Consider the following 25,546-nt stretch of genomic DNA (forward strand, 5'->3'; position numbering starts at 1 on the left):
GAATGTCCCTTTTCTCTTTTTGTCTAGAACAAAGAGGTGACTTGTAAGAGGGAGAAGTGCCCTGTGCTGTCCCGGGACTGTGCGCTGGCCATTAAGCAGAGGGGCGCCTGCTGTGAGCGATGCAAAGGTGAGTTGATCCCGGCCACCTTCCCTGGTGGCTGTTGCTTCCTGCATCTTCATTTCTTTCAGCCTTTCTTTCCAGCCAGCTCTTGGCTGGCACGCAGGTCGGTGTCAGGAGGGAAACTACAGCACACGTACAGAGGACTGGCACGCTGGGAGCTGCCAGGAAGGGCGACGGGAAGGGCTGAAGGGATCCTCACAACCGGTATATTTTCTGAGGCGAGCTGTTAAAACGCTGTGACAGAGAAGATGGGAGCACGACGCCTGTGTACATCTGTACACATGCATGCACATGGGCGTATTTTGTCAAGACGTTTTCAACACTTGGTTTTTCCAGGCTCCACGCTTGTCTAGCCCTCCTCTGCCAGAGGAGTCTTTAAACCCAAATTTTTATCATTTGGGATCCTATTAAATTTTTTTTCTTCCCAAATTAAATCTTGGTTCCCCCACTCGTCTTTGAAGCAGCCCCCGTCTCCTGCCCTGCAGCCCTGGTGCCCTCACGCCTGTCTGGAATGCTGTCTGGTGGCGCCTGCTCTTGGCTCTAGCCCAGGTCTTTCCTACCACCCTGGCCAGGGGCTGCAGCACCCGAGGTCCTTGGATCTTGCTTGACACTTGCCCCAGGAAATTTCTGTGGCACTAGGTTGCGGATCACTCAGTGCCTCGAGTTCTGTTTCTGTTATTTTGACGAAGGAACTTGCCCCTAGAAGGCAGGAGTGAAGTACCCCATTGTACAGAACCATAGGGCAGCATGGTGTGAGGACACCTGAAATTTAAGCCAGGGCTTCAGGATGTGTGCTTCAGAATTATGCTGTTAAGTCAGAGCACAGCAGTACGTGTGGGAGTAAAGTTTTCCCAAAAGTTCGTATATACTCGGAACCTCGGATAGTGTTCGTTATTTGGAAATAGTTATTTGGAATACTTACAGATATTCTTCTATTGAAAGACGTCATACTGAATTAGGGTGGCCCCCAAATCCAACGTGACCAGTGTCTTTATGAAAAGAAGAGACAGGCTCAGAGAATAGGGTCACGACCCAATGAAGCAGAGGCTGGCTGGGGTAATGAATGATGTTGTAGGAAACATCTGGGTCATCTGAACCTGGAAGGGGTAGGGCTCTTTCTCTCTCTCTTTCTCCCTGGAGGCTTCAGGTGTAGAGCTGCAGGCCAGCACCTTAATTTTTGACTCCTGGTCCTTCGCAGGAGAGACCAAATTTCTCTTACTGTTTTTAAACCATTAATTTCATTTAGCTGATACACAATATCTTTGTATAGTAGAAGATACGTTGTGATGCCTGTAGGATGTGTAACAAGCAGATTAGGGCAATTAGCATATTAGCATGTCTGGTACCTTGGAGATTTAGTTGCATTTAATATTTTTTCCCTTTTAAGAACGTTTTTTTTTTTGACGATTTCATAGACATAGTATGTTTTGATCAAATCTGGCCCTATATTCCTCTCTCTCCAACTTTTCCCATATCTGTAACACTAAACACTTTCCTCTACAACTTCTTGTATTCTCTTATTTTTTTTTTAAACTCTCCAAGTTCACTCAGTGTTGCCAGTACATGTAGGGCCAGCCACTGTATAAATGGCAAGCCGCCAAAGGCTGTGCGACATACCTTGCCCACCACTTTATGCATCAGTTGTGAATAGATCCCTAGCTAGTAGCGGAACTTTGTGGGTCCTTCCCTTATCCATGGTGGGATTTTGGCCTGGCTTGATCTAGGGCAGCTTTCGTTTGTGTAGTCTTATTCACTGTCAACTCAAGAGTGCAACGGCCCTGTCGTGTCCATAAAGCTCTGCAGTAGTTCTCCACAACCTGTGGCTCTTAAAATCTTTCTATTCCCTTCTCTGCGGTGATCCTTGAGTCTTGGCAGGGTGTGGTGTGATACTGACATCCCATTTATGGTTGAACTTGCCACTGTCTCTTCTTCTCTGCACTTTGACCGGTTGTAACCTCTGGATTAATCACCATTGGGGAAAAGATTCTGCTTCCATAAGAGCAGAGGGCTATACTAAAGTTTGGGTATAAAGATAAGTATTTGTAGATTGATGACATCTCCATTTTGTAGAATAATAGTAGTTGTTTCTGCCCCAGGGCCTATAACTTAGGCTGTAGGGTTCTTGGGTTCTTGGCTCCATTAATGCTGTCATGCCTGAGTTCAGTGGTATGGAACAGATCTTAAATCTAATTGTAAAGTGGTCAGTCCCTGCCACCTTTATGCCACTGTTGCACCAAAGTGCACACCTTGCCATGCTGATCATTATTGTAGCCTTTGGGACTTATAGTTGAGTAAGATCATTGAATACTTTTATTCTTCTCATTAGAATGCACTGCTCCTTCCAAGACTATCAGAGCTAGCCAACGGGGATGGCTTTTCCAGATCAGTGCCGCCATGACTCTTCCGTGTGTCTCTCATACATGTGGTGTCTCCAGTACCAACTTGTAGAGATTAACTAAAGCAATGCTAAGAGGCTGCATTGTTTTGGGGGTCTATAGGAACCCTATAGGGGGTCCCAACTGACCAACAGTTTCAATGGGCCTAGCCCATATCAGGCACTGAGGTTTTTGTTTGATAATCTATTGTGTCTTAAGTATTATAACCCCATATTGGGCAACTCCATTTAAATTCATATATATGAATTTAATATATATCATATATATTTAATAATATATATAAATAAATAAAATCTCTGTAGTAGTACGTAGACTCCTTTGGGTATATAACCAGGAGTGGTAGAGGTGGATTATATGATAGTTCTATTTCTAGTTTTTTGAAGAACTTTCATACAGATTTCCATAGTGACTGAACTAGCATATATTCTAGCAACAGTGCTAAGTTAATGTAATATTGAACTACTCTCTAAACACACACACACACACACACACACACACACACACACACACACACAGAGAAACTTCTAAAATAGACTTTTCATATGACTTTTTAAGAGGTCTAAATGTTAATTATCCCTTCTGATATCTTCTCCTCTACTCCAGCCTTCTGGTCACCACTCCACGTATCCCTCCTGCCCGGCCTACGTATTCTCCCTGTGTTCTGCCACCTTTCTTGCCTTAAAATCTCTCTCCACCCATATCCCCTTCTGGTTTCCTGACATCTACAGGAACTCCAATATAAGCACACATCTTTAAAGATCTACATAGGAGAGCTGGTGTTTGTCTGTGGTATTGTCTGAGCCTGGGTTATTTCACTCCTAATGAGTCCCTGATCCATCCAGTCACCTGGAAGTTCTACTGCTCTTCACAACCGAGGAACATTCTCACTGAGCCAGTTTTCCTGCCACCAACCGTGGATAATTGTCCCTTCAATCACATTGTTTATTCCACCTTTGTCCTTTTTTAATGATCTGTATTCTGACAGGGATGGGATGAAATCTCAAAGTAGTTTTAACTGGCATTCTGTGATGGTTAAGGGTGTTGATTATTCTTTAAAAACATCTCTTAACCATTTGTATCTTTTTTTTTGAATTCTCTTTGAGGTTTCATAACGTATTTTTAAATTGGATTGCTTTGCTGATGTTTACTGTTCTGCATTCCTTGTACATTCTAGGCTCTAATCCTAGGTAAGATAAGATAGATAAGATAATAATCGTATCTATAGCACTCTGCAGAGCTCCCCTTCTCTCCGTGGATGGTATTTCTGTGGGGTGCAGAGGCTTTTTAGTGTTAAATAGTCCTATTGGCTAGTTGTTGTTCTTAATTTATGTGTTACTACGATCCTATTCAGAAAGTCCTTACCTGTGCCTAGACATTAAAGTGTACTTTCTACTTTTTCTCTATCAGATTTGAGTATCAGGTCTTAACATTTAGGTCCTCCATCCATTTGGAGTGAATTTTGTACAGGGTGAGAGATAAGTATCTTGTTTCATCCTTCTCTCTGTAGCTATTCAGTTTGTCCACTGTTTTTTGTTTTAAAAGCCTGTTTTTTCTCCTGTGAGTATTTTTGACATCTTTGTCAGAAATTCGACAGCTTTGGCTATGTTCATGGCTTTGGATCCGACTCCATCCGTGAATCTGTATTTTCCCCATCGTCACGATGTTTTACTGCTGCAGTTCTGCAGTGCAACTTAAAATCAAACGTGGTGTTTTATCCAGTGTTTCTATCATTGTTGAGGGTGATTTTGACTATGCTTTCACGCTCTCTCTCTCTCTCTCTCTCTCTCTCTCTCTCTCTCTCTGTGTGTGTGTTTCCATATGGAATTGAAGATTTCTTCAATTTCTGTGAAAAATTACATTATCATTTTGATGGGAATTACCTTGCATCTGTAGGTTACCTTTTGTACATTAGCCATGTTCATGATATTAATAATCTTATCAGTCCATAAGCACAGGAAGTATTTCTGTCCTCTGCTTTCTTCTGCAGTTTTCACTCTAAAGTTTTTGCTGTTTCCATTATTCAAGTCTTTCATTTCCTTGGTTAGATTTATTTCAAGACTTTTCCTTTTTTGAGCTATTGTGAGTGGGGCTGTTTTCCTGATTTCTTTCTCAGTATGTCTGTTGTTGATATACACGAACAATAGTGACTTTTGTTTGTTAATTTTATATTCTGCCGTCTTACTGGAAATGTTAATCAGCTGTAGGAGTGTTCTGGTGGAGGGGTTAGGGTCTTTTATGCATATAAACAAATCAGGTGTAAATAAAGATATCTTAACTTCTTCCTTTCCTACTTGCAAGCCCTCTATCACCTTCTCTTGTTTTATTTATTTATCTAGTGTCTAGGGGCCACTATCAGAACTCAAGATGCTGAATTTGCTTCTTTGTTCGTGGGTCTATTAGAGTCAGTTCAACTCTAATACAATGTTCTAGAATTGTGTGTGCCTTAGCTAGCTATCTGTTTCCCTTGGAAGATTTGGATAATTGGAGGACAGAGTGAAGACAGAGTAGATAGACAAGGAGAAAAGGTCACATACTTCAGATGAAACAAAAGCCAAGAATTCCCTTTGTGCACACAGGTTGCTGTATGTATAAACAACACCATTCCCTTGTCTACCAGGAAAGTTTGTGGCTAAGGTGCCTACATCAGAAAATCATAGAAAACCCCAATAAACAACTTAATGATGCAGCTTAAGGCCTTAGAAATACAAGAACGAATACCACTCAAGAACAGATGGGGAGAAATAACTAAGATCGAAACAAAAATAAATGAAATGAATAAAAAAAAAACCCAAAGAATCAACAAAGCGAAGGGCTAGTTCTTTGAAAGCATTAACACCATTGACAAACTTTAAGCTAAACAAACCGAGGGAAAGAGAAAAACCCAGACTAATAAAACTAGATGTGGAAGAGGCAGCTCAACAGACAGTGGTGAGGCCCAGGGAAGCACACATTGCTGTTTCAAACCCATATTCCACTAAACCACAGAACGTACGAAAAGGATGAGTTTCTTCTTAAACCTTTTTTAGGAGATCTATTTCTTCCTGTATGTGTTTGAATGTTTTGATTTCAGGTATGCGTGTGCACTGTCTGTGCAGTGCCTGTGGCGGCCAGACAATGTCACTAGAATCCACGGAACTGGAGTTACAGAAGGTTGTGAGCCACGTGCCGGTGCTAGGGATTGAACCCGGGTCCTCTTCAAGAACAGAAAGTGTTTTTAACCACAAAACCCCAGGCTCTATCAGACCTTTAAAGAGTAAGAAAAACTGTCCCATAGAGTAGAAAAGGCAACTAACTAACTAACTAACTAAACAAATATTTCCAAATTTCACTCATGACACTAGAATTTCACTAATACTTTAAAAACAAGACACAACAAAATAAAGGGAAAGAAAGAAAAATTATAGACAAATCTCTCTGATCAGCCTGGCTGTAAAAACTAAGCAGATATTTGCAAACTGAACTCAAGATCACATTGGAAAGCTTATCCACCACAATCAAGACAGCCTCAGCCCAGTGACTGAGGGATGGTTCAACAGATACAATACATGACTACATAAATAAGAACCTTCCGGAGCACCTGTGTATCCTCCTTTTCCTCCCTCCGAGGTAGGTGTTAGATGCAGCCTTAATCTTTCCTCTGTACCAGATTACGGTGCTATGTGTTTAAGGGACTCAGTTATCTTTGTTCTTGTACTAGAGACTGCAAGTGTCTTGCCTCACTTGTGGTTTTTCTACTTAGAACCTTGGGCTTACAGGAAAACTCTTAAGCTGTGGGAAGAAAGAACTTACTCCTCACTTCAGTTTGCAGAAGTGACCAGTTACGCTGTGTTTATTATGAGAAACAGTTACCTGTCCGGACTTCTTCCCTCTGTCCTCCATGATGGATGTGCATATATTCTGAAGCATGCAGAGTACAAGTTCCTTTCTAGTTTCCTACATCCTTGGTTTTGGTTACTGCCCCTTTCCTGCCCCTCTCTCTTCTCCGTGTCCTCCGTCTTAACACTCCTATTGCACCACTTGACATTAGTATATAATGCCTCCATTTTTCATATATACTTCCTTTAGTAGGTGCATACGACTCTTGTGGGAAAGTATGAACATTTATTTGGTTATTTTAGAGCCTGTGGTTATATACCAGGTATTACCCTGGGTAAGAACAGAGGCAGGGAGCTGAAGCAAAGACCACTGTACTATGGAGAAATGCTGGCTCCGAAGACCATGTGAGAAGGGCTCTGAGCATGTCCCACAGCTCGGTATTATCCTTGAGGTACTCGGGCTTTGGCCTCCGAGGAACCTGGTAAACTCTGGTAACCTTCTGGTACCATGTGTTAACTCAGAGAAAAACAATAATGGGTCATTAATGTGTCCTCTAAGTCCCAAGCCAGCTGTGGCAGCTGGGCTCCTGCTAAGTCCTCCCAAGGGCATCTCCATGCTAACACTGAGGCTGCTGCCTTTCCCAACGCAGTTGGAGCAACACAGTGGTGATTCATACAGCACTTTGTGCTAATGCTTTAGTTCAGAATCAAGTGATGTTTAAGAAACATTGTATCAGAGTCAAAACATTTACTCTGATTGGGAATACTGTATATAATATGTATATAATATACCAAAGGCAGATACTGTATATACTAGAGAATCAGACTTCTCGATTTTCCTGTGAGTTAACACACTGTAATGGTGAACTGGTTGAGTGTGCTCTACCTTGAAGGCACACTCTGCATTCTGCGACACCGCTTGCTTCCTCAGGCCTTTCACAGAGATGTGTACCTGAGTGATGGGTGGGGGACGAGCGTCTCGGGCCTCCTAGAGGAGCTGGCTCTTAGCCATCCTGGGTGGGACTGCTCTGTTAGCTAAACATACAGAAAGCTGAAACCTGGTGTTGCTAATGGGATGAAGCAGCCCTAAAGCAGTCTGGTGAGGAAATCTGTTGTTGCCATTCTTCCTCCTTAGGGAATCACGTGCATAGTGAGTGTTCCTCAAGAGCCCATGGACCACTGGGGAAAATCGGTTAAAATACCTTGCTAGTAGTGATGGTGGATTACAAAGACTGTTTTCTTTATCCAAATAGAGAGTGCAAAGTCCCGAGGAAGCAGTTACTTGCAGCCAGATACCAACTCATCCTCTTGAACGTGAGAGGCATTGTCCGAGTCACATTCTGTGTTATGAAAAAACGGTGACTCTGAGGGGTTTTCTCAGTGTGCTTAGCATCACAGAGCTGCTTAATGACAGAGACAGGGACAGAACTAGGCGATCCAACCATCTAACTCATAGATGTTGTCTTGGTAACTATGGGTCTAGGTGGCTTTGTTTTTAAGCTTCCACTGAGACCATCCTCCTACCCCTGCTTGTGCCCATGCAGGCCTGACCCCCAGAAGGAGGGCATGAATAGAGGGACACCTTCTGCTGAGGATGTGTCAGCCTCATCTTCCAGAGATAAGTGTGAATATCCATCCCAGCCAACCACCCCTGGTGTGGGGAACTTATGCTGGGTAGCCGGGAGGCCATAGTTTTTCCCTGACCCTTTGCTCCCTTTCCGCTTTGAAAGCTTTAGAATGATGACATGAGAACCAAAGCCAAACAGCCCATAATGGCCAAGAAAATCTAACTCAGATGTTGGCATGCTGGGGAACGTGTGTCAAAGGTCTCTGCGTTACTCAATTGTGTGAATAAGTAAACGTGGGGGAGGGCGGGGTTTGAATCCCCAAACTGACTAACTACCTCCCATTGTTTCTTGGGACACTTTTGTTTTTTTTTTGTTTTTGTTTTTGTTTTCGTTTTTTTCATTTTTCTTTCTTGGCTGTTTCTTCAGCCACTTTCCTAACATCGTTCTACTAACTTTTAATTTTAGGTAACCGACACATTAGTACATTAACACAATGAGCATTTAAACAGGAAGGGAAAGCAAGTGTTTCTGATCTGACAAAAACCCACCCAGCTCAGACACAAGTGTTATCAATTTCTTATGACCATCCCAGAGCGTTTGCAGGTTTTTATGATGCAATTGTGCTTGTGCACTTTACTGGTACAGAAATGGGATGGAGTACGTACATGCTCCAGTTTAGTGTGCTTTCAAAACCTCAATAACATGTGAGTTAGGAGTTTTCCCAGGCCAGCTCAGGCCTTTTTCGGTTGTCGGGTGGATTCCGTGGAATTGATGTATGATAATTTACTTAACATCTCTCTTCTGATAAATGTTTATGATTTTTAGCTTCCACCGAGCAGCCAAGGAATCAACCTGTAAGGCTTGCCGTGTGCATGTGTTGTGGTTCTTTGAAGACAGTGACCTAGGAGTCCAGGCCTGGGGAGGTGTGTATGTGCTCTACTACAGTGGGTGGTACTACATGGCTTGGGAAAATTCCCAAGCATTTCCTTCAGATTTTGTAAGCCGTTTGTCCCTAAGTGATGAGGAACGATAGCTGGAGATACCCTGTTTTTATGGATACGGAAGCACAGTTCTAGAATTAGCTGAAATTAGAATATAGGTTATGGAAGTAAAGAAGGGCTATCCTGACTGACGTTATTCCTGTGACTGGCTATACCGTGTAATTCGTCTTACACAACTGGGGATAAACATTCAGACAGACGAGCCTATCGGTACCTTCTCACGGAAACCACCACAAAGTGTCATGGATGGTCCCAGATTTATGCTTATGTTTATTTTATGAGCTCTTTATGTGTTGGCACCATTTCTATAGTTAAGATAGTTCATTTATAATCATGCAAAGCTAAGTTCTATCCCTTTATAAACAGTAACGCACTCTGATGTTTGTGTGTTGGACCTACGGCCCTACCTCTTCTCTATGGGTCTTTAAGAATGATTGCTCTCCTTTGCTATAGGCCAGAGGCTGATCAGGCAGTCTGATCTCCATGATGACATCATTCTCACAGGAAAACATCATTTTGGAAATGTTGATCATTTCATTCTTTAAAAAACATCCATGCATCTTCCGAGAGCTGTCTTCCCAAGGCCCATGAACGTTGTGGATGTCTCCCTGTTAGATCCCTTGGGTTATGAGGTGTGGTTATCTGATGAATTTAAGACCTTTCCCCCATTCGTTATTTTCCAAGGAGTGCCAAGGCTTTTTTGTTTTACTCTCTCACTGGACACCAGAGTAGGACGTTATTGTTCATCCAGTAATCCCCACGACAGTGAGGTGATTTCTCTTCCTTATTTGTTTGTTTGTTTGTTTTTGCTTTTTGTCTAAGGAATCTGAGGGCCCAGACAAGTGAAATAATCAGCAGAGTGTCAACGTTTCCAATGCCTGCCAACAGAGAGGGCTACTCAGGATGGTAGGCTAGAGTGAGCAGGAAAGGAAAGGTGGTAGCTGCTAGACAAGGGATCAGGAAACAAGCCTGAGGAGCTATTGTAGAACAGGCAATGCCTCATCATGAACAAGGAAATTGGTCACAATCACAGGGACTAACTAGTCTGTGGAAGGCTCACTCCTGAGAAGGTTAAGGTCTACACAAAGGCGTGAAGTAGTTCTTTGCAATTGTTCTCATTCCAAGTCATCCAGGGACTATGTTAAGATACCAGTTCCCCGGCTTCCCTCCAGGTCTACTGTGTCAGCACTAATTTGAACTAAGTTTTTGTTTGCCTGGTGAAGTGAAAGGATGGACAATACTGTAGTCAGTCTTATCCTGGAGATGTTTTCCTCTGAACCTTATGTTGGTATGGAAGAGGAAGTGGGTGGATAGATTGCTGAAGGGCAAAAATGTGACCGTCCAGTCTTCCGAAAGTGTCCTCAGAAAGGCTGTCACCATGTGTTTGTAACTTCACGCACTCACAGCACTACTTACTGACTGGATCTTCCATCCATTCATTGACCCAATGCTGTACTGAGCCATGATCCAGCTAGTTATGGATGGTGCTGTTAATTGATTGTTCTTAACTTTTATGAACCCAGAATAATCCCTTTTTCTTTCTTTTTTTTCTTTCTTTCTTTTTTTTTTTTCTGGAGCTGAGGACCGAACCCAGGGCCTTGTGCTTGCTAGGCAAGCGCTCTACCACTGAGCTAAATCCCCAACCCTCCCAGAATAATCCCTAAAGTAAAGGCCAGTAATTTATAACTAATTCTTTTCAAGCAAAAGATTTAGCATGCTCTCAAGATTGTTTTTCTTCTTATTAATAATGGTTATACATTTGTATCCAAATGGCCTAATAACTAGGCGAAAGATTAACCTAATTTGAGAAAGCTCAATGTTGTTTGATGAAAACAGATGAGATCACTGGAAGCCAGGCAGATGGTTTTGGCAGCTTCTCCATGTTTACTTGGACTGAAATCACCCTTTAATTTGGAGTTCTTTTATGAACAATAATGCATCTGTTATCTGAATATATGTTAGGGAATCATAAATGAATACGTTGTGTTTCAAACTTTACAGGTCAAGCTCTATCCTCTTTCTTCATAGAACACATGAAATATTAATTGTCCACATTGCTTTGATGAAAGACGAAAAAAAATAGTGTATCCTTTATTAAGTTGTGTTTATTTTCCACAATCTGGACTTTGGTTCCTTTGTGCTTTGCCTTGTTTTCAGTACATTATAGGCCATGGATTCCAGTTTTTAACTTTCATATTTTATTGAAACACACTTCATGGTGTCTCATGAAAACAAAAGGAATTCAAGCTGGATATCTTTAGGTTAACTTGACACAAAGTGAAGTCATTTGGGAGATTAGAACCTCAGTTGAGAATTGGGCTATGGGCAACCCTGTAGGGTATTTTTCCTAATGATTGATGGGGAAGAGCCTAGTCTACCAAGAGTGGTGTTGTCCCTAGGTTGATGGTCAGATGAGCAAGCCATGGCTGGCAAGTCGGTAAGCAGCGCCCCTCCAGCCGTATCAGCTGCTGTCTCCAGGATCCTGCCCTGTTTGAGTTCCTGTCCTGATTCCCTTTGCTGATGAACAGCAATGTGGAAGTGTAAGCTGAATAAACCCTTTTCTCCCCAACTTGCTTTTGGTTATGGTGTTTCATCCTACATAGTAACCCTAACGAAGACAGAAGGAGTGAAATAGAGAGTTGCATCTCAAGCCAGCTCTCCCTAGGTCTTGATAAATGTGAATGCTGCATACCTGGGAATCATAAGGGAACTGGGCTCATTTGTATAAACTGGTTAAAAGAGTCAGAGAAGATCATGAGTAATAGTAATACATGAACTCTGTTAATTATGGGGTACCTTTCAAATAGTACAGGATACGCGTAAAGTTATTTCCTTCCAGCCAAACTTCTCTTGGCAATCATAGCCACCACGTGCTGACTGTTCCCTAAACAAAGAACAGTCCTTCATCCACCTTCTATTTTCCTTCTACCTTGACCTGACTAATTTGCCAGGTAGTCAGTGTGTGATCCACATAGACGTGCTTGTTCCAGGTTTTATACAACCAAGGAAGGGCCTATTTATGGGTGGAAGATTTGACTCTCAGTTACTCAAACTATTGTGGATGCATTTGAGAAAAGGTGTTAAGTATTCTCTAATGATGAAATGAGCCAATTTAAGCCAAATTAAAGGATAAAAGCAAGGGTATTGGTGGCAGCTTTCAGATGAGTTCACCACCCCACACAGGAGGCGGTCAGTGAAGTTGCCATGCAGGGGGAAATGGTGGGGAAGGGGAAGAGAAAGAAAGAAAGTACACACAGGGAGAAGAGAGATGTGGAGAGAGAAGAGAGATGCAGAGAACAAGAGGGAGAGAGAGTGAGAGCTAGAGAGAGAGAGAGAGAGAGAGAGAGAGAGAGAGAGAGAGAGAGCGCCAAAATGTTTGGATTATATAGTAAAGAGTCACTGGGGCAGAGGAAGCCCCGCCCCCGGGCTGGAAAGTTCAGGGTAGAGTGTGGGGTTATGCCAGCCATGCCCTGTAACAGGTAGGGACTGAGGGATGCTGGGAGAACCTGGAGGCCAGGTCTGCTTTTGTATGTTTAAATAGGCACCTCAGCCACTTGTCCTGGGTCTGAATCCCAACAGAATGATTTTGGAAGAAAAGACCAACCTCAACCAAGCTCAATCAACCTCAACCTTGGACTTTTATAGATGCTGCTGTCCTGAAGTGCAGGTCAGGATTATTCTACATTAATGGTTAGGGATCTGACAGTACTTACTAAGGGATCTCAGATGCTAACTGTTGTGCTGTTCTTTCTCCTTGGATCTTGTTTCCTGAAAGATAAGCTTCATGAGAATTCACAGCTCTTTGTCTCTCTGATGGCTTCTCTCTTCATAGGCTCTAATGGTCAAAGTGGACCAACAATTTCAAAAGAAGTTTATGGGCAGAGCAGCTTTGAGGAGGTGACTGAAAACAGTTTGTGGCTTAGGAGCCAGTGGCTTTCTGTTACTAGCTAGCATGTTTTGGCTACCCTTAACGATTAAAAAAATGGTAGCCGTAACTGTTTATTACTACTGTGATGTTCCAGGGAAACAATTTAGAAGAGTTTTGTGTGAGTGTGTCTGGTTTCAGAGTTGTTGCTGTTTCCCTAAAGTGGCATTGTGCTATGTTCTTCCAACAGGTCTTGAACTTGTGGATTCAGGCAGATTTCCCACTTCTGGGAGTGAGAATATAGACGCATACTAACAGAGTCTGCTCAAATGTTTCTAGTAGGGATCCATTCATACAATTAAGAGTTTATAAACTTGTTTACAATAAAGCAAGTTTCTCTTCCATGTGTAACCCTGCTATTCTGTATCTTTTTCTGGAGATGTTCTCTGTTACCAGATTTTTGGCAGCTAACCTCGTGGTGGTGGTGGTGGTGGTGGTGGTGGTATGTGTGTGTATATCTGTGTGTGTGTGTGTGTGTGTGTGTGTGTGTGTGTGTGTGAGAGAGAGAGAGAGAGAGAGAGAGAGAGAGAGAGAGAGAGAAGAGAGGTCTAGACATACAGAATCCCCCACTAGCTTCCTACACTGTTTAGAGTTTATACTCTACCGTTATTTTAAACCTCTTGGAACGCTGCATTGCCTCTCAATCACTGAAGTGCTTAACTTTTAAAGCTATTATCCCCCACTATGCTCTGGAGCTGCAGGAAATTCATAGTCTGCTTCCTGGACATCAGTATTTATTTTAATCTGTGAGTACAATTCACTTTATTTATACAGCTTCAGAAATGTGAGTAGGCTTTACTGTGTATTTTTAAAAGATAACAAAACAACAACAGCAACAACGACAACACACACACACACACACACACACACACACACACACACACACGAAAACTAATGTGATTGGAGAACTTAATTACAGTTGTGTAATCTCCTTCCCCTTCTTTTTCTCCTGTTTGGTAACAAATCCTAATAACTAGAGTGATAGCCCTCTTATTCCAATGTGTGCCCTCACTCAAGGAAGGGATTTCACAAGGTCAATATATATCCAAGGGCAGAAACCTCGACACCCATTTGAGCATTCTGCCAGTCACCCAGAGCAACTGTAGATCCAGGCATGCAGAAGGACCTAGGCAGAATGGTATAGAGAGGTAGAGGGAAGTCCGCTTATTTGTGGTCCCTTCCTCCTCCCTTCTGCTTAGTCGAGTGTGATTGACCACAGGGAGTGTGCCTGACCACAAGGCTGTTTTGGTTTGCTCACTCCTCAAAACGTCTTTTTTGCTTCTGACAGGAGCTGTTCATTAGTGCTGCTCTGTGTTCTGTACCTGACTAACACCACAGCATTTTACACACACTGTCTACCCTGCTCAGATTTCTTTCCACGCAGACCACCTGACTAGTTTGATGTGTTCTTGCAGCTCTCACCCCAGGCACTGCTTCCCGGCATCCTTGACTACATGGTGAGAGCTGGGTATCTCTTCTTTATCATATTTCTGGAGCTCCCACTAAACTGGCAGCAACTCTTCCCACTTCTCCTAGTTTTCTCAGCTCTACCTCATGTGCCTGCCAGATAGTGGCGACCAAGTGACTGGAGGTAGGAAGAAGGGAGTTGTCAGAGAGACAGTGAAAGTGGAAATAGATTGCAGGCTTTTCAGCTCAATGCGTGTCTCATTACACCACCTCATGTGAGTCTTACCTGACCCACCAACTCACATTAGCTCCTTACCGGATCCACCTAAAAGCCAAGTTAAAATGATAGATAATAATGCCAAACTCGGAATGAAAATGATCAAACAGAGTTGGCCAGTTCTGTGTCATTGAATCTTTATTGACTTCTCATTGAATTCCATACAACCTAAGTGTATCTTTATGTCATGTGGTAGTTAAAGGGCTGGAGATATTTAGCTGAAGACACGCGTGGGCATTGGCTGACTAGTGCCGAACATGTGAGGCAGCTCTCTGAATGCCCTGGAACATCTGGGCATTCTTAGAACTGCTCTATGAGTTTTTCCTCTGCTGAGTTTGGGGAGCCACGGCAGGGCTGCTCTGATGAGGTTGTGAATGGAGAACAAGGACTCAACTTCCAACCTCTACACGCGAGGCCACCCTGAGCTGTTAAATGCAACAGACAGGCTAATATTTCCTAGTTCTAGGAATTAAGACAAGGCTCTTCTGTGGCTGTGGTCTGTACAAAAACAATTATAAAGACCCAGCTATTTGGAGAATGAGATGAAAAGGGGTTTGGGCTGAGAAATGAAGATGGAATCCGTTCCTTCCTCTGCCACTTCCGGTTACTCCTCTGCCACTTCCGGTTACTCCTCTGCCACTTCCGGTTATTCCGCCTTGGACCAATGATGTCTTCCTAAGTCTTGCTGATCGCAGCTCATGAAGCAGTCAAGTGGCTGAACTCCATTTCCACACATTTGATGAGTGAGTCCACATTGTTTCTATCATGACAAATCACATGTCACACAAAGCGATTTACTCATCTCAGTGGAAGAGTGCAGGAGCAAGCACTCAAACTGCTGCCCAGTCCTCAGTTCCATCTGCTTCAAGAGCATTTCCCTCACCTCAAGTTGCAAACGCTGTACCCGCTGAGTAGCGATGGCTCCTTCCTCCCTCAACCCCCTGCTCACCTTTATTATACTTCTGGTTTCCGTCAACTTACCTATTTTAGGTACCTCACGTAAGTAGCCATACGTTTGTCCTTCCTGGGTGGCTTATTAATTACTTAGGAGAAGGTGTTCAAGGTTGTAGTCAGCATTGCTGTTTCTCTGCTCCACAGTCTTTACAACAGTCCACTGTGTACATAAAACAACATTTTGTTTCTCCATTCACCAACTGATGAACATTGAGTGGTTTCCATTAGCCATCCACACTCTTTATTACCTCTAGACGTTCTGGTATTTGGTGAGCTCGGGCTTGGGAGCCCCTGGAGTATGTGGTATCATGGCTAAATTATGTAATTTTACACCACAGCTCCAAGTGAAGGAGGGCAAGAATGTTAAAACTGAAAAGATATGGCTAGCACTAATCTTACTTAGTTTTATCTGCTATGCAAGAGAAAGAACAGGGTCTCCTGGTACCAATTCAGTACTCTGAGCAACGGTTGAGCATTTGTGGTCTATCATTAGAGAGATAGAAGATTTTGCAGAGCAAATAGTAACTGATATTGGGAAAACATGGGCAGTTCCCCTTACCCCAAATGCCTGGGCCAGAAGGTTAGCCATTGTTGACAAGCTAAAATCCATAATCCCCTGACTCAGGATCCTTGGAGACTCTTGGCTCAGCTGCTGCTAATGCCTCCTTCCACATCAGTTGTTCTCTGCACACAGCGACTCTGCATGTGGAGATTGCTCTCTCTGTCTCCTGAGGAATGTGTGCTCAAATAGTCAAAAACCACTTTTCTTGCCAAATAATACTCAGTTTCTTCCATAGCTCTGGCCCACAGCTTTAAGTCTTCATCAATCTTGCCTGGTTTCTAGAATGGGTAGCTTTTTCTCTTAACCCACTTGCCTACTTGTCTTTTAAATAAGGCAAGACTTAGGCCTTTCTGACTAATTAACATGGGGTCAGAGGGGCCATACAACCTTCCAGAGGATTCTGCAGTTGGGCTCTGAGATTTGATCAGGTGAGCTTCCTCTGGTGCTCACACAGTTCTGAAGTCATTTGGGCAGTGAGGTTCAGCATACACTTGCCGAATGAAAGCCCGTGCCAAGGAGGTAGCAGACAAGAGAAAGCAAATTTTGCAGAAATCTGCATTTTTACAGGCCTCATCTTTTGTTTCTTACAAATATTTCCTGACATTGAGAGATGCTGGGCAAACATAAGTGAGCTTAGCTCACTATGGGAGACTTCTGGATGATGTGTGGACAAGCCTAATATTCCCATGTAAATAATTTCTAAAATAGTATTCAAATGCGTGTGAGTGTGTGAGTGTGTGAGATTATCCCCAAATTTACATGAAAATGCTGAGGACTTAGAATAGCTGAAACAATTGTTAAAAGAAGAAAGAAGTAGAAGAGATCAGTCTACTTCTATTAGCTATAGCACTGTGAGCTCATATAAGGTCAAGACACACTGGTGTTAGTCATTGATGAAACACTTAGGCAGAATCTAGAGATGTACTCACAAAAACATACCCAGCCATATTTAAACAAAGAAAGTAAATGGAAGAAACCCATTCTTCTCATTCTTTTTGTGGTGGAGTGACTTGGTAGCGCCAGGTAATAAGTTAAACTAATCAGCTATATACTAGACCCAAACCTTATAAATTATGCAAAAAAAATCAAGTCAAAATTGATCACAGCCTTTCATGTGAAATGTGAAAAACAGGCCAAGCAAGTAGTTTGCAAAGTATTAAGCATATATATTTATTTTATTTACTGCAATGAATCTTGGTGCCTTTTTGGATAGTAAGGAAAAATTTAATATTAAAGCCATGTTTATTACAGTCTAAGTACTGTGCTAAACCATGGGAAAATTCCATCAGTAGAATTTTGTGAAGGAAAAAACACATAGAAAAAAGCCTGTAGGAAAAAATATCTGGGACCTAGCACTGTTCAAAAGTTTTGAGACCTAACATCAAAAGCACAGTCTCTAAAGGAAACCAGGAGCCGAGGGTCTCATCAACAGAGTGCACACGAGCTCTCTGGGAGAATTTCTGAACATGCTGGGGTGGAAAAAAATCAGAATTAGAAAACGGGAGAAAGCTGTGAGATAGTACAGGCGATATTTCATTACATGAAGAGAAGGTCAACATTATTACCTATCAGGAAAATGCAAATCTAAGTCACATTGAGACATTGTTACTCATGTACAGAAATGAATTAAAAGATGCAAATGCCAAGTGATGGTTAAAAGGTGGAAAATTCCATATTACTGCTGGAAAAAAAGTGCCACATGGTTTAGTCACGCTGATCGTGAGTATCACAGTTTCTCACAAAACTGAGTGGGCACTTGTCATTCTTGGCATTTGTTCCCTGAGTCAATGTGCACAGCAGTCTTATTTGTTATAAACAAAAAGAAAAGAAAAAACTCAAATGCAATCGAGCAAGCAAACAAATGAGTAAAACAGCTCAGACATACTTCCCTGGGGGATGTTTGTACAGTCAGTGGTATATCTACGTTAGGGAATTCTGTGCGGCCATGAAGAGGGACAATCTCTGGAGCCAATAACTTGCATGGAGACAGAAGAAAATTTCCAAGAACACATCCAGTCTCAAAGGCTTATTTTATACTATGTACACACAAACTGTGATGCCGTTAACAGAATCTTCCTGAATAATAAGATCATAGATGTAGTTGACTACTGGTTACCGGTCATTCAGGATACAAGAGTCAGAGTGACTATGGCTGTAAATTAAGAGCTCGAGAAGCTGAATGGTGTGCATGGTGTTAGCACAGTTTTGTGAGTTGATTGGTTATAAAAATGTACAAATGTGTGTGTGTACACACACACACACACACACACACACACACACACACCATATGTCTATGTACAAATTGGTGAAATGTGAATGTGCTTTGTGGACAGCATTCTTGTGTGTGCCCTGGTTTTGATATTTTACTATGTTTACACAATGTATATATACCTCCCTGTGTGTTTACACCTTTTGATGAATCCACTAATTAGTTAAAAATAAAATACAAACTATAAAATATAAATAAAATATAATACTAGGTAGTATTAGATTATTTATGAACAACTTTTTTTCTCATTGAGACCAGAACAGCTTATTTAATGAACCATAAAAACACTTCATATAAAATTTAAGCACATCAGTCACATTTGGTGTGTGTGTGTGGGGGGGAGTTGTTTCTTCCTTATACTCATCAAAGAGGTGGTATTCACTGATTTCTTTGAAATTAATTTGAGAAACTAAAGATTTCTGTTCTTACCTTTTTGCCTACATTCACTGTAACTCATCCCAAGAGCCTGCTGATGTTTTTCTGTCCTCAAATACAAATTATTTTCTTAGGCTGATATTATACACCCCAAATTGTAAAACATTTATCTCTTTCAAAAACATGTGAATCAAACCACTGGTGTTTGAATTTGGTCCTCGGAGTTCTTAGCATCTGTTGTTTCCTGTGTCAAAAGATCCCCAGCCTAGCACGGTTTGTGGCCGAACAGAAAGGCATTTAGAACAGGTATTTACCATTCTTTATTCTATTGTCTGTTGTTTAATTAAGGTCATATATTAAATTCCTGGTTGGGAAGACAAAACAGAAAGTTCCATGAAGAATGTTCTGTGAGGGGGCCCACAACGTTCTTTAGGAACTCAGTTTGTGAGTCTGACTTCTCTTGGGATGAAGGAAATGGTTTGGCCATAAAATTCCCATTAGCCACAAAAATAAGCAAAATTGCCTGCAGGATTCATGCAGGTAGAGCCTTGAAGAGTAATAAAACCTGAGCTAAATGAACTCTTAAGGACACGATTTAAGCCCTCGAATGGCCAGTTAGACTTTACGTTTATTCCTCTGACTATACTTCCAGATGTTTCTGGAGAAGTTCTGAAAAGTGGCTCATTAAAAAAAATTGTATTGGACTGGGGTGATTTGGGGCTTATTGACCAAGGCCAAGGGTGGGGGTGTCTTGTCGGAGACCAGGAACCGCGAAGAATGGCAGGTCTGTCTGTACTCTTTCCTTCAGCCTGCCACCTAGGAAGAAGTGACTTCAGAGACCCCAAGCCTGGCTTAATTTAAATAAATATGACAAAAGCTTAATAAACAAAGTCAAGTAAACAAACAACAACAATAATAAAATAACCTAAGAGCACACAAAAATTTCCGAGACCAAAGTTGATTTTGGGGGAAAAAAGACACACTGTTGAAAATTAAGTCATCTGCATTAATCCAGGAAAAACTTGCTTTTCTGGAGGTAAATTTAATTGGGTCCATATGCCTGAGAGCCTCAGGAGATAGAAGGTCTGAAGAATGTCACCTTTGCTGTTTTCTGTTTTCTATGGTTTTTAGGAATAGCTGTGTATAGGCGCTTGCTGTTTCATACCACCTAAATCGAGCACCGATTGGGTACTTTCTACATACACGGTGTTGTGAAGGACCCTCGATTACACACTGTGCATGCAGAGAGAATGGCTTCCTAGATCCAGTGAATGATCCGTGTGTCCTTTGGGGTGGGCAAAGGAACAGCGGAGATTTGGGGAAGGAAGGCCATGTGCAAATGACAGAATGAGATCTTCTGGCCATATGTGGAGGAACCTGAGTCAGGTTGAATGTGGCTCACCAAGTGTTAAGCCTTGGACTTGAAAGTTTGAACAGTGGCAGATGTCGACGAAGCCAGGAGACAGCCAGAGAGCCTGTCAGGGCAGTGTCGGTCAGGGGATCCAGCAGCTGAGCGGAGGCCAGAGAGAAGGGGCTGTAAGATACCCGTGGGCATCCAGCAGGTATGAGAGGGAGTAAAGAGGCTTTTAAAAGTAACTGGGGGCATGGAACAGGTAGGAGAGGAAGTAAGTAGGTTATAAAAGTGAATGGGGGCCCCAGAAAAGGAAAACACAGCGATATCTGCAAGAGAAGGGCAAGGAAGTCGGGCAGCCTTGGCTGAGGTACAGGGACTTGTAGTCAGGCCTGGGAGGTTCATTGGGAAAGGGAACTCTGGGAACCTCTGCAGGGTTCTAAGAACGAGAGAAAGACCGAGACAGGTTAGGACGTAAGGTGCCAGGGGATACATTAACAGCAAGGGTAAGGCCCGGTTCTTTGCTCATTGTCAACGTGAGAAGTAAGGATTTTAGACAATGATGGAGAAGCCAGTAACAGCTCCTAGGGCTCCTGACAAGGCCCATGCCATTTTTACAGTCTTGGCGATTTTTTTAACAGTTATTTTAATAATGATAATGAAACTGTGTGGTATTCTCTCTCCCTCGGAACAGGGCGGCTGTGGAAAAAGGTTGCAACTAATGCGAAAAATGAGTTTTATTGCTTCACTGTGGCTTCAATTAATTTACATTCCTCCTGTTCCCGTCGCCATGTGTCCTCTGAGTTGACTGGATGTCTAGGCAGAGCTTCCTTACAAGAGAAAAGGAAAGTACTATGAAGTTTTTCCTCACTCTGAAAATGTTTAGTATTCCAAGAGTAAGAATATACGTGGAGGGGGAGTGAGATGTTCAGGTCAATGATTCTCAACCTTCCTAACGCTGTGACCCTTCAATGCAGTTCCTCATGCTGTAGTGATGCCGGCCATAACGTTATTTTCATGGATACTTCATAACTATTGTTAGGCTGTGTGATGTACACATCTCTATTTTCCAGTGGTTTTTTTGGGGATCACAACCCAGAGGCTGGGAGCTGCTGAGCTGGGCTCATTTTACACTGTTTTAGACATAAGAACACAGGCTGTTCGTGTGATGGTTTCAATTGAGGTTTCCCAACCTTGGTATGGTTGACCTTCGTCTTGGTTAATTCGATGTTGTGCCCTGTGGGTGGGAGGCTGCCTCGGGAGGTTTCTGTCTACAAGACACCTGCAGCCCCTCTCCGTCCCCAACGTGACAATCAGAAGTGTCTCCTAATGCTGCCAGAACTTCCCTGGACAGGGGCGGGGAGGAGGAAGAACAGCTGGCTTAAGTGTATTGCAGGGATTTTTTTTTTTTATCAGAAAAGAATTGATTACACCTCCTGCAGTCCTGATGGTCTTATTCAAAAGCTTGTGGTTTCTCAAAAACTGTCCACTGTCTGCAGGAAACTAATGGATACTTACAAACTTCCTCCTAGAAAATCCCTATAAAGACACTCGAAGAAGGAGAAACCCCACTTTCCTGAGTTCTGCTTACTTCCCATGTTCTTTAACCCCCTTCTCCCTTTCGTTTAGCAGCTGCATCAATTATCACTTGATTTTATAAGAAGGACACTTACTTCTTTCTTTTCCTGGATAATTAGCTTCCTGGATACTTAGGCTCAATGCAGAATATTAGAAGAGGCTTATACTTGAATGTAGAGAATGTGGGTTTCACCTGGAGTATGGTTTCTAGTTCGTTTCACCCTTACCTCCCTGTAATTTGGAGCAGACACTGTAGAGTTTCTATATATATTTTTTCACTTGTAAGCTGCGTTATCTCTAATCTTGCCTCTAGCTCTACCTATCAGAACCTTAGCAAATTGTATTATTTATTTTGTTTGCTCCCGACACTCAGGACAGATTTTTCCAGGAACACCCAGAATGGGCCCCGAAGACCCCCAGTGGCCCATAGACAACAATGCTGGTCTACAATACCGTAGAGTCAACAATTAGAAACGTTGACTATAGCTTGAGGGGTTTTATGCCTTTTGCAGGTAATAATTTAAAAGGCAAGCTCATACATCGTGTAATGTTTTAAATGCATTTTTTCTAACAAGTCATTGTTCCTGTATTTTATAAAAGCGCTAGTCTGAATTGGAGACAAAACAGAATAAAGTGTGTTCTTTCACTAAAGGTAATAGAGAAGCCCCTCCTGGAAACATGGTTAGAAGTTTTCACAGCCTTTCTTTTCTGTCCAGTAAGAGACAGTATAATTTGGCTCACTTTAAACTTGGTGGTAGGCAAGAGAATGTCTGACTATTCTTTGATCGGCACAAATTGTGTGGCAGATAGAATTCATTACAAAACTTTTTCAAGAGGAGATTACTCCTAAGTAATATTAAGGTTCTCTTAAAGTTTTCACATAGCTCATTGCTCGTTGATATCTTGCTCTAAGAAAACACATTTGTCTAAGAACTGGGCAGTGGGGATATCTCGAGTTTAATAATTATATTCCCAAGAACCTCTTGCCTGTGAAATGGTATCGCTAACGCTGGTGTGGAAAGTCTCTGTAGCCAGCTAGGTTAGTGAGAGCGTGTGGAGAAGGAGAAGGGATGGAATACATTTGCTACAGAGAGTGTCACAGATGGTTTTTGAGCCTGCTCCACCATTCACCTTCATCCATCATGCAGAGGAATCTATTGTGCGGACTCAGGCACTGCGGACGGACATGTTAACAGGGAAGTTAAGCAATGGACTTAACAATCTGCCTTTGGTCTGATTTTTCTAATGTTATTGCCCAGATTTTCTTTGCATATCCAAAAGCAGTGGAGAAACCACTCTCCCCATAGAGTTACCGGAAGCCAAGGACACTGTGTGTTCCCTGTACTGTGGACAGCTTGTTCTGATGCCTCCGTCCTGTTCAGAGTAGAAGATTCTGTACAGTCCTGTGTTCCTCCTGGGAGCTCTCTGCACATGGCCTGGCACTGCTAGGGGGTTGCCTAGCCTGCACCTCCTCCCAAGCCAGTGAGACCTTTCTACCAAGTCTCATCCCTCCATGTAAGAAGCCAAGATCACCGCTTGTCCTATTGGTAGCAAACAATCGCCCCGTCTTTACATTTTTGATCTAGTTGATGAAAATATATAGCACACCCAGAGACTCCACTGGATTGGCCGACTTGGCAGGCATTTTGTATTTGCTTAGATTTAGCATGAATGGGATTTGGTTCTCTGATTTCCCTGCCTCGATCACTTGGAACAAGTTATTTATTATCCAAACAAGCTTGTATTAGTAGAGCAGACAGGCACATGGCACGTCGCTCACGAATGCATTTGCTCAGTTAGATTTATGCTAGCCCAAATCATTTTATATTACTTTTCATTGTTGAAAATTTACTGTATTCATCCCTGGTTTGGCATAAGTATTTGTAATGCACTAAAGGTTCCTGTGGCTGGACACTTTATCTCCGTAACGCTTCATGCAAAGGAAATTAAAAAATATATAGTGAAAGCGTTCCCCAGATATGTTTCCAATCAGCTGTGCGTTCGAGTCATTTGATGTGTAGGCACCGGAGAGCAAGGAATTACTGAGTGTTCTCAGTCATTCACAATGCCTTGGAAATCCAGATCTGGATTCCGAGTTTATGAAAACATCTGTTGGAAATTCCACAAGCCCTTTATTATTCTGTTACCATGAATTAGGAACACTTTGCCGCGTGCTATCTGAAAGGACTCTTGAGAGGAGGTGAGTCCTCTCTGTCTTGAACCAGATCAGCTGGTGTGGTTGGGTTGTCTAGGCTGTGTTGGAGTCAACCTCTGCAAGAGTTGGGCAGCCGCTTTACTCTGTAATGGCCGTCTCATGTTCCGTGTGCTCTGTTCAATTATCGTGGTAAAGCTGGCTGTCTGGTGACCTCCTAAGGCAACAGTGACAGCAGGTGTCCCTGGGTGCATCTCACCAGGAAGTATTGGCCATAGCACACGGGATGGTAAACCCTGAATCCAGACTGAATGAATTATATGCGTTAGTTACTTCTTTGGCTTTTTCCCCAGGGCCTTAAGCCAAACTGTTTGTCCCTGTTGTGAGGATCTGTAACCTTTAACTTCTGTTTTTGCCAGTGAATTAGTATGAACTGAGTTTGCCTATTGTCTCAACACGTAATAATGCCGACATTAGTGATTTCAGATTTGTTTGCAGTTATTACCTGAGAAAAAAGCAAAAGTGGCCTAGAAAGGCATAGCCCTTTGATTGAGTTGGGAAGTAAGCTTTGGCAAGTTTGTTCTAGTGAAAGTCATAGTTACTAGAATTTTGTAATTAATCTCTGTATTTTAATTAGCACTTTTCCTTGCTGCCATGTTTCATACTTCTCTCTTGACATTCGGTAACTCTGAACTCTTAGACTCTCACATCAAATCCTCTTTCACTGCCTTGGTTTTAGATACGGCATTCTCCTATTTGATTAAACATAAATAAAAGTGATGTTTTGTATATTTTGGCCAAGAGAGTTGAATATAGTTTTCTATCTGAAAATATAATCTGCCAGGTTAATAGAGTCAGTTGTGAAAAATTTCATGTGATTGTGCTGGCTAGCAGATACACGTACTGTGGGAAATATTGCCATGGGTGTAGCCTTGGCTTCCGTGACATATTTAACCTCTACTTGAAAGACAGAGGAGCCACACTCATTCTTGGATTTTTCTCTTCCTGTCTAGGTTGTACTCATGAAGGAAGAACCTACAACAGCTCCTTCAAGTGGCAAAGCCCAGCTGAGCCTTGTGCCCTTAGACAGTGCCAGGTAAAACCGAACTATTTTCCTCTTCCTTGGCTACTTTCAGTCAATAGCGAGTGAGTCTCCTAAGAGACTGGGAAGACGGAAGGGGGAACAACTCTATCCTTGTATGTATCTGTTGTGACATTAGCCAGAAGGAGGACAGGTGCAGGGTAGGTATTGGACAGGATGTGTTTGTAGAAATACTCAGTGGAATTGTCCACCATCGTCAGCTACAGTGAAGCTGGGAAAACGCCTGGAAGGTGTCTCTGTCCTCAGGGAGCTCATGTCTTCCTGTGAAATCGTCTTGGAGCAAAACAGTAATCTTTGTTAGCACAGTGGTTCTTAGCTTTCCTAATGCTGTGAATCTTTAATATAGTTTCTCACGTCGTGCTGACCCCCAACCATAAAATTATTTTCCTAACTAATTTTGCAATGGTTATGAATCCTATTGTAAGCATCTGTGCTTTCTGATGATCTGAGGCAACCCCTGTGAAACAGTCGTTTGGGTTGTGACCTGCGGGTTGAGAACCACTGTAATGTGAGCAGAAAAGAGCTACCCTTAGATGAGATGCGTTTTCCTTCCTTGACTCAAAAAGATGTTGAGCGGGAGCCAAGCTGTAAGAACCACAGGTTCAGCAACTATGGAGTCCGCTGTTGTTGACTGTTGTTTAATTCCCAAAGGAGCAGTTGCTCCACATGGCTCTAATCCCATGGTGCTAAGCC

General features: G+C 42.4%; 1 protein-coding gene across 2 annotated transcripts in view; it reads left to right on the forward strand.

Moving 5' to 3' along the window:
* The window catches only part of Bmper (BMP-binding endothelial regulator), a 248,005-nt gene that overhangs the window by 32,358 nt on the left and 190,101 nt on the right, over positions 1-25,546 (forward strand). For both annotated transcript variants that reach the window (NM_001135799.1, XM_087560859.1), the window contains 2 exon segments: positions 28-127; positions 24,765-24,847. In NM_001135799.1, coding sequence (NP_001129271.1) covers positions 28-127; positions 24,765-24,847 — 183 coding nt within the window.

This window comes from Rattus norvegicus, chromosome 8 (assembly GCF_021556685.1).
Source record: "Rattus norvegicus strain SHRSP/BbbUtx chromosome 8, alternate assembly SHRSP_T2T, whole genome shotgun sequence".
NCBI lineage: Eukaryota > Metazoa > Chordata > Mammalia > Rodentia > Muridae > Rattus > Rattus norvegicus.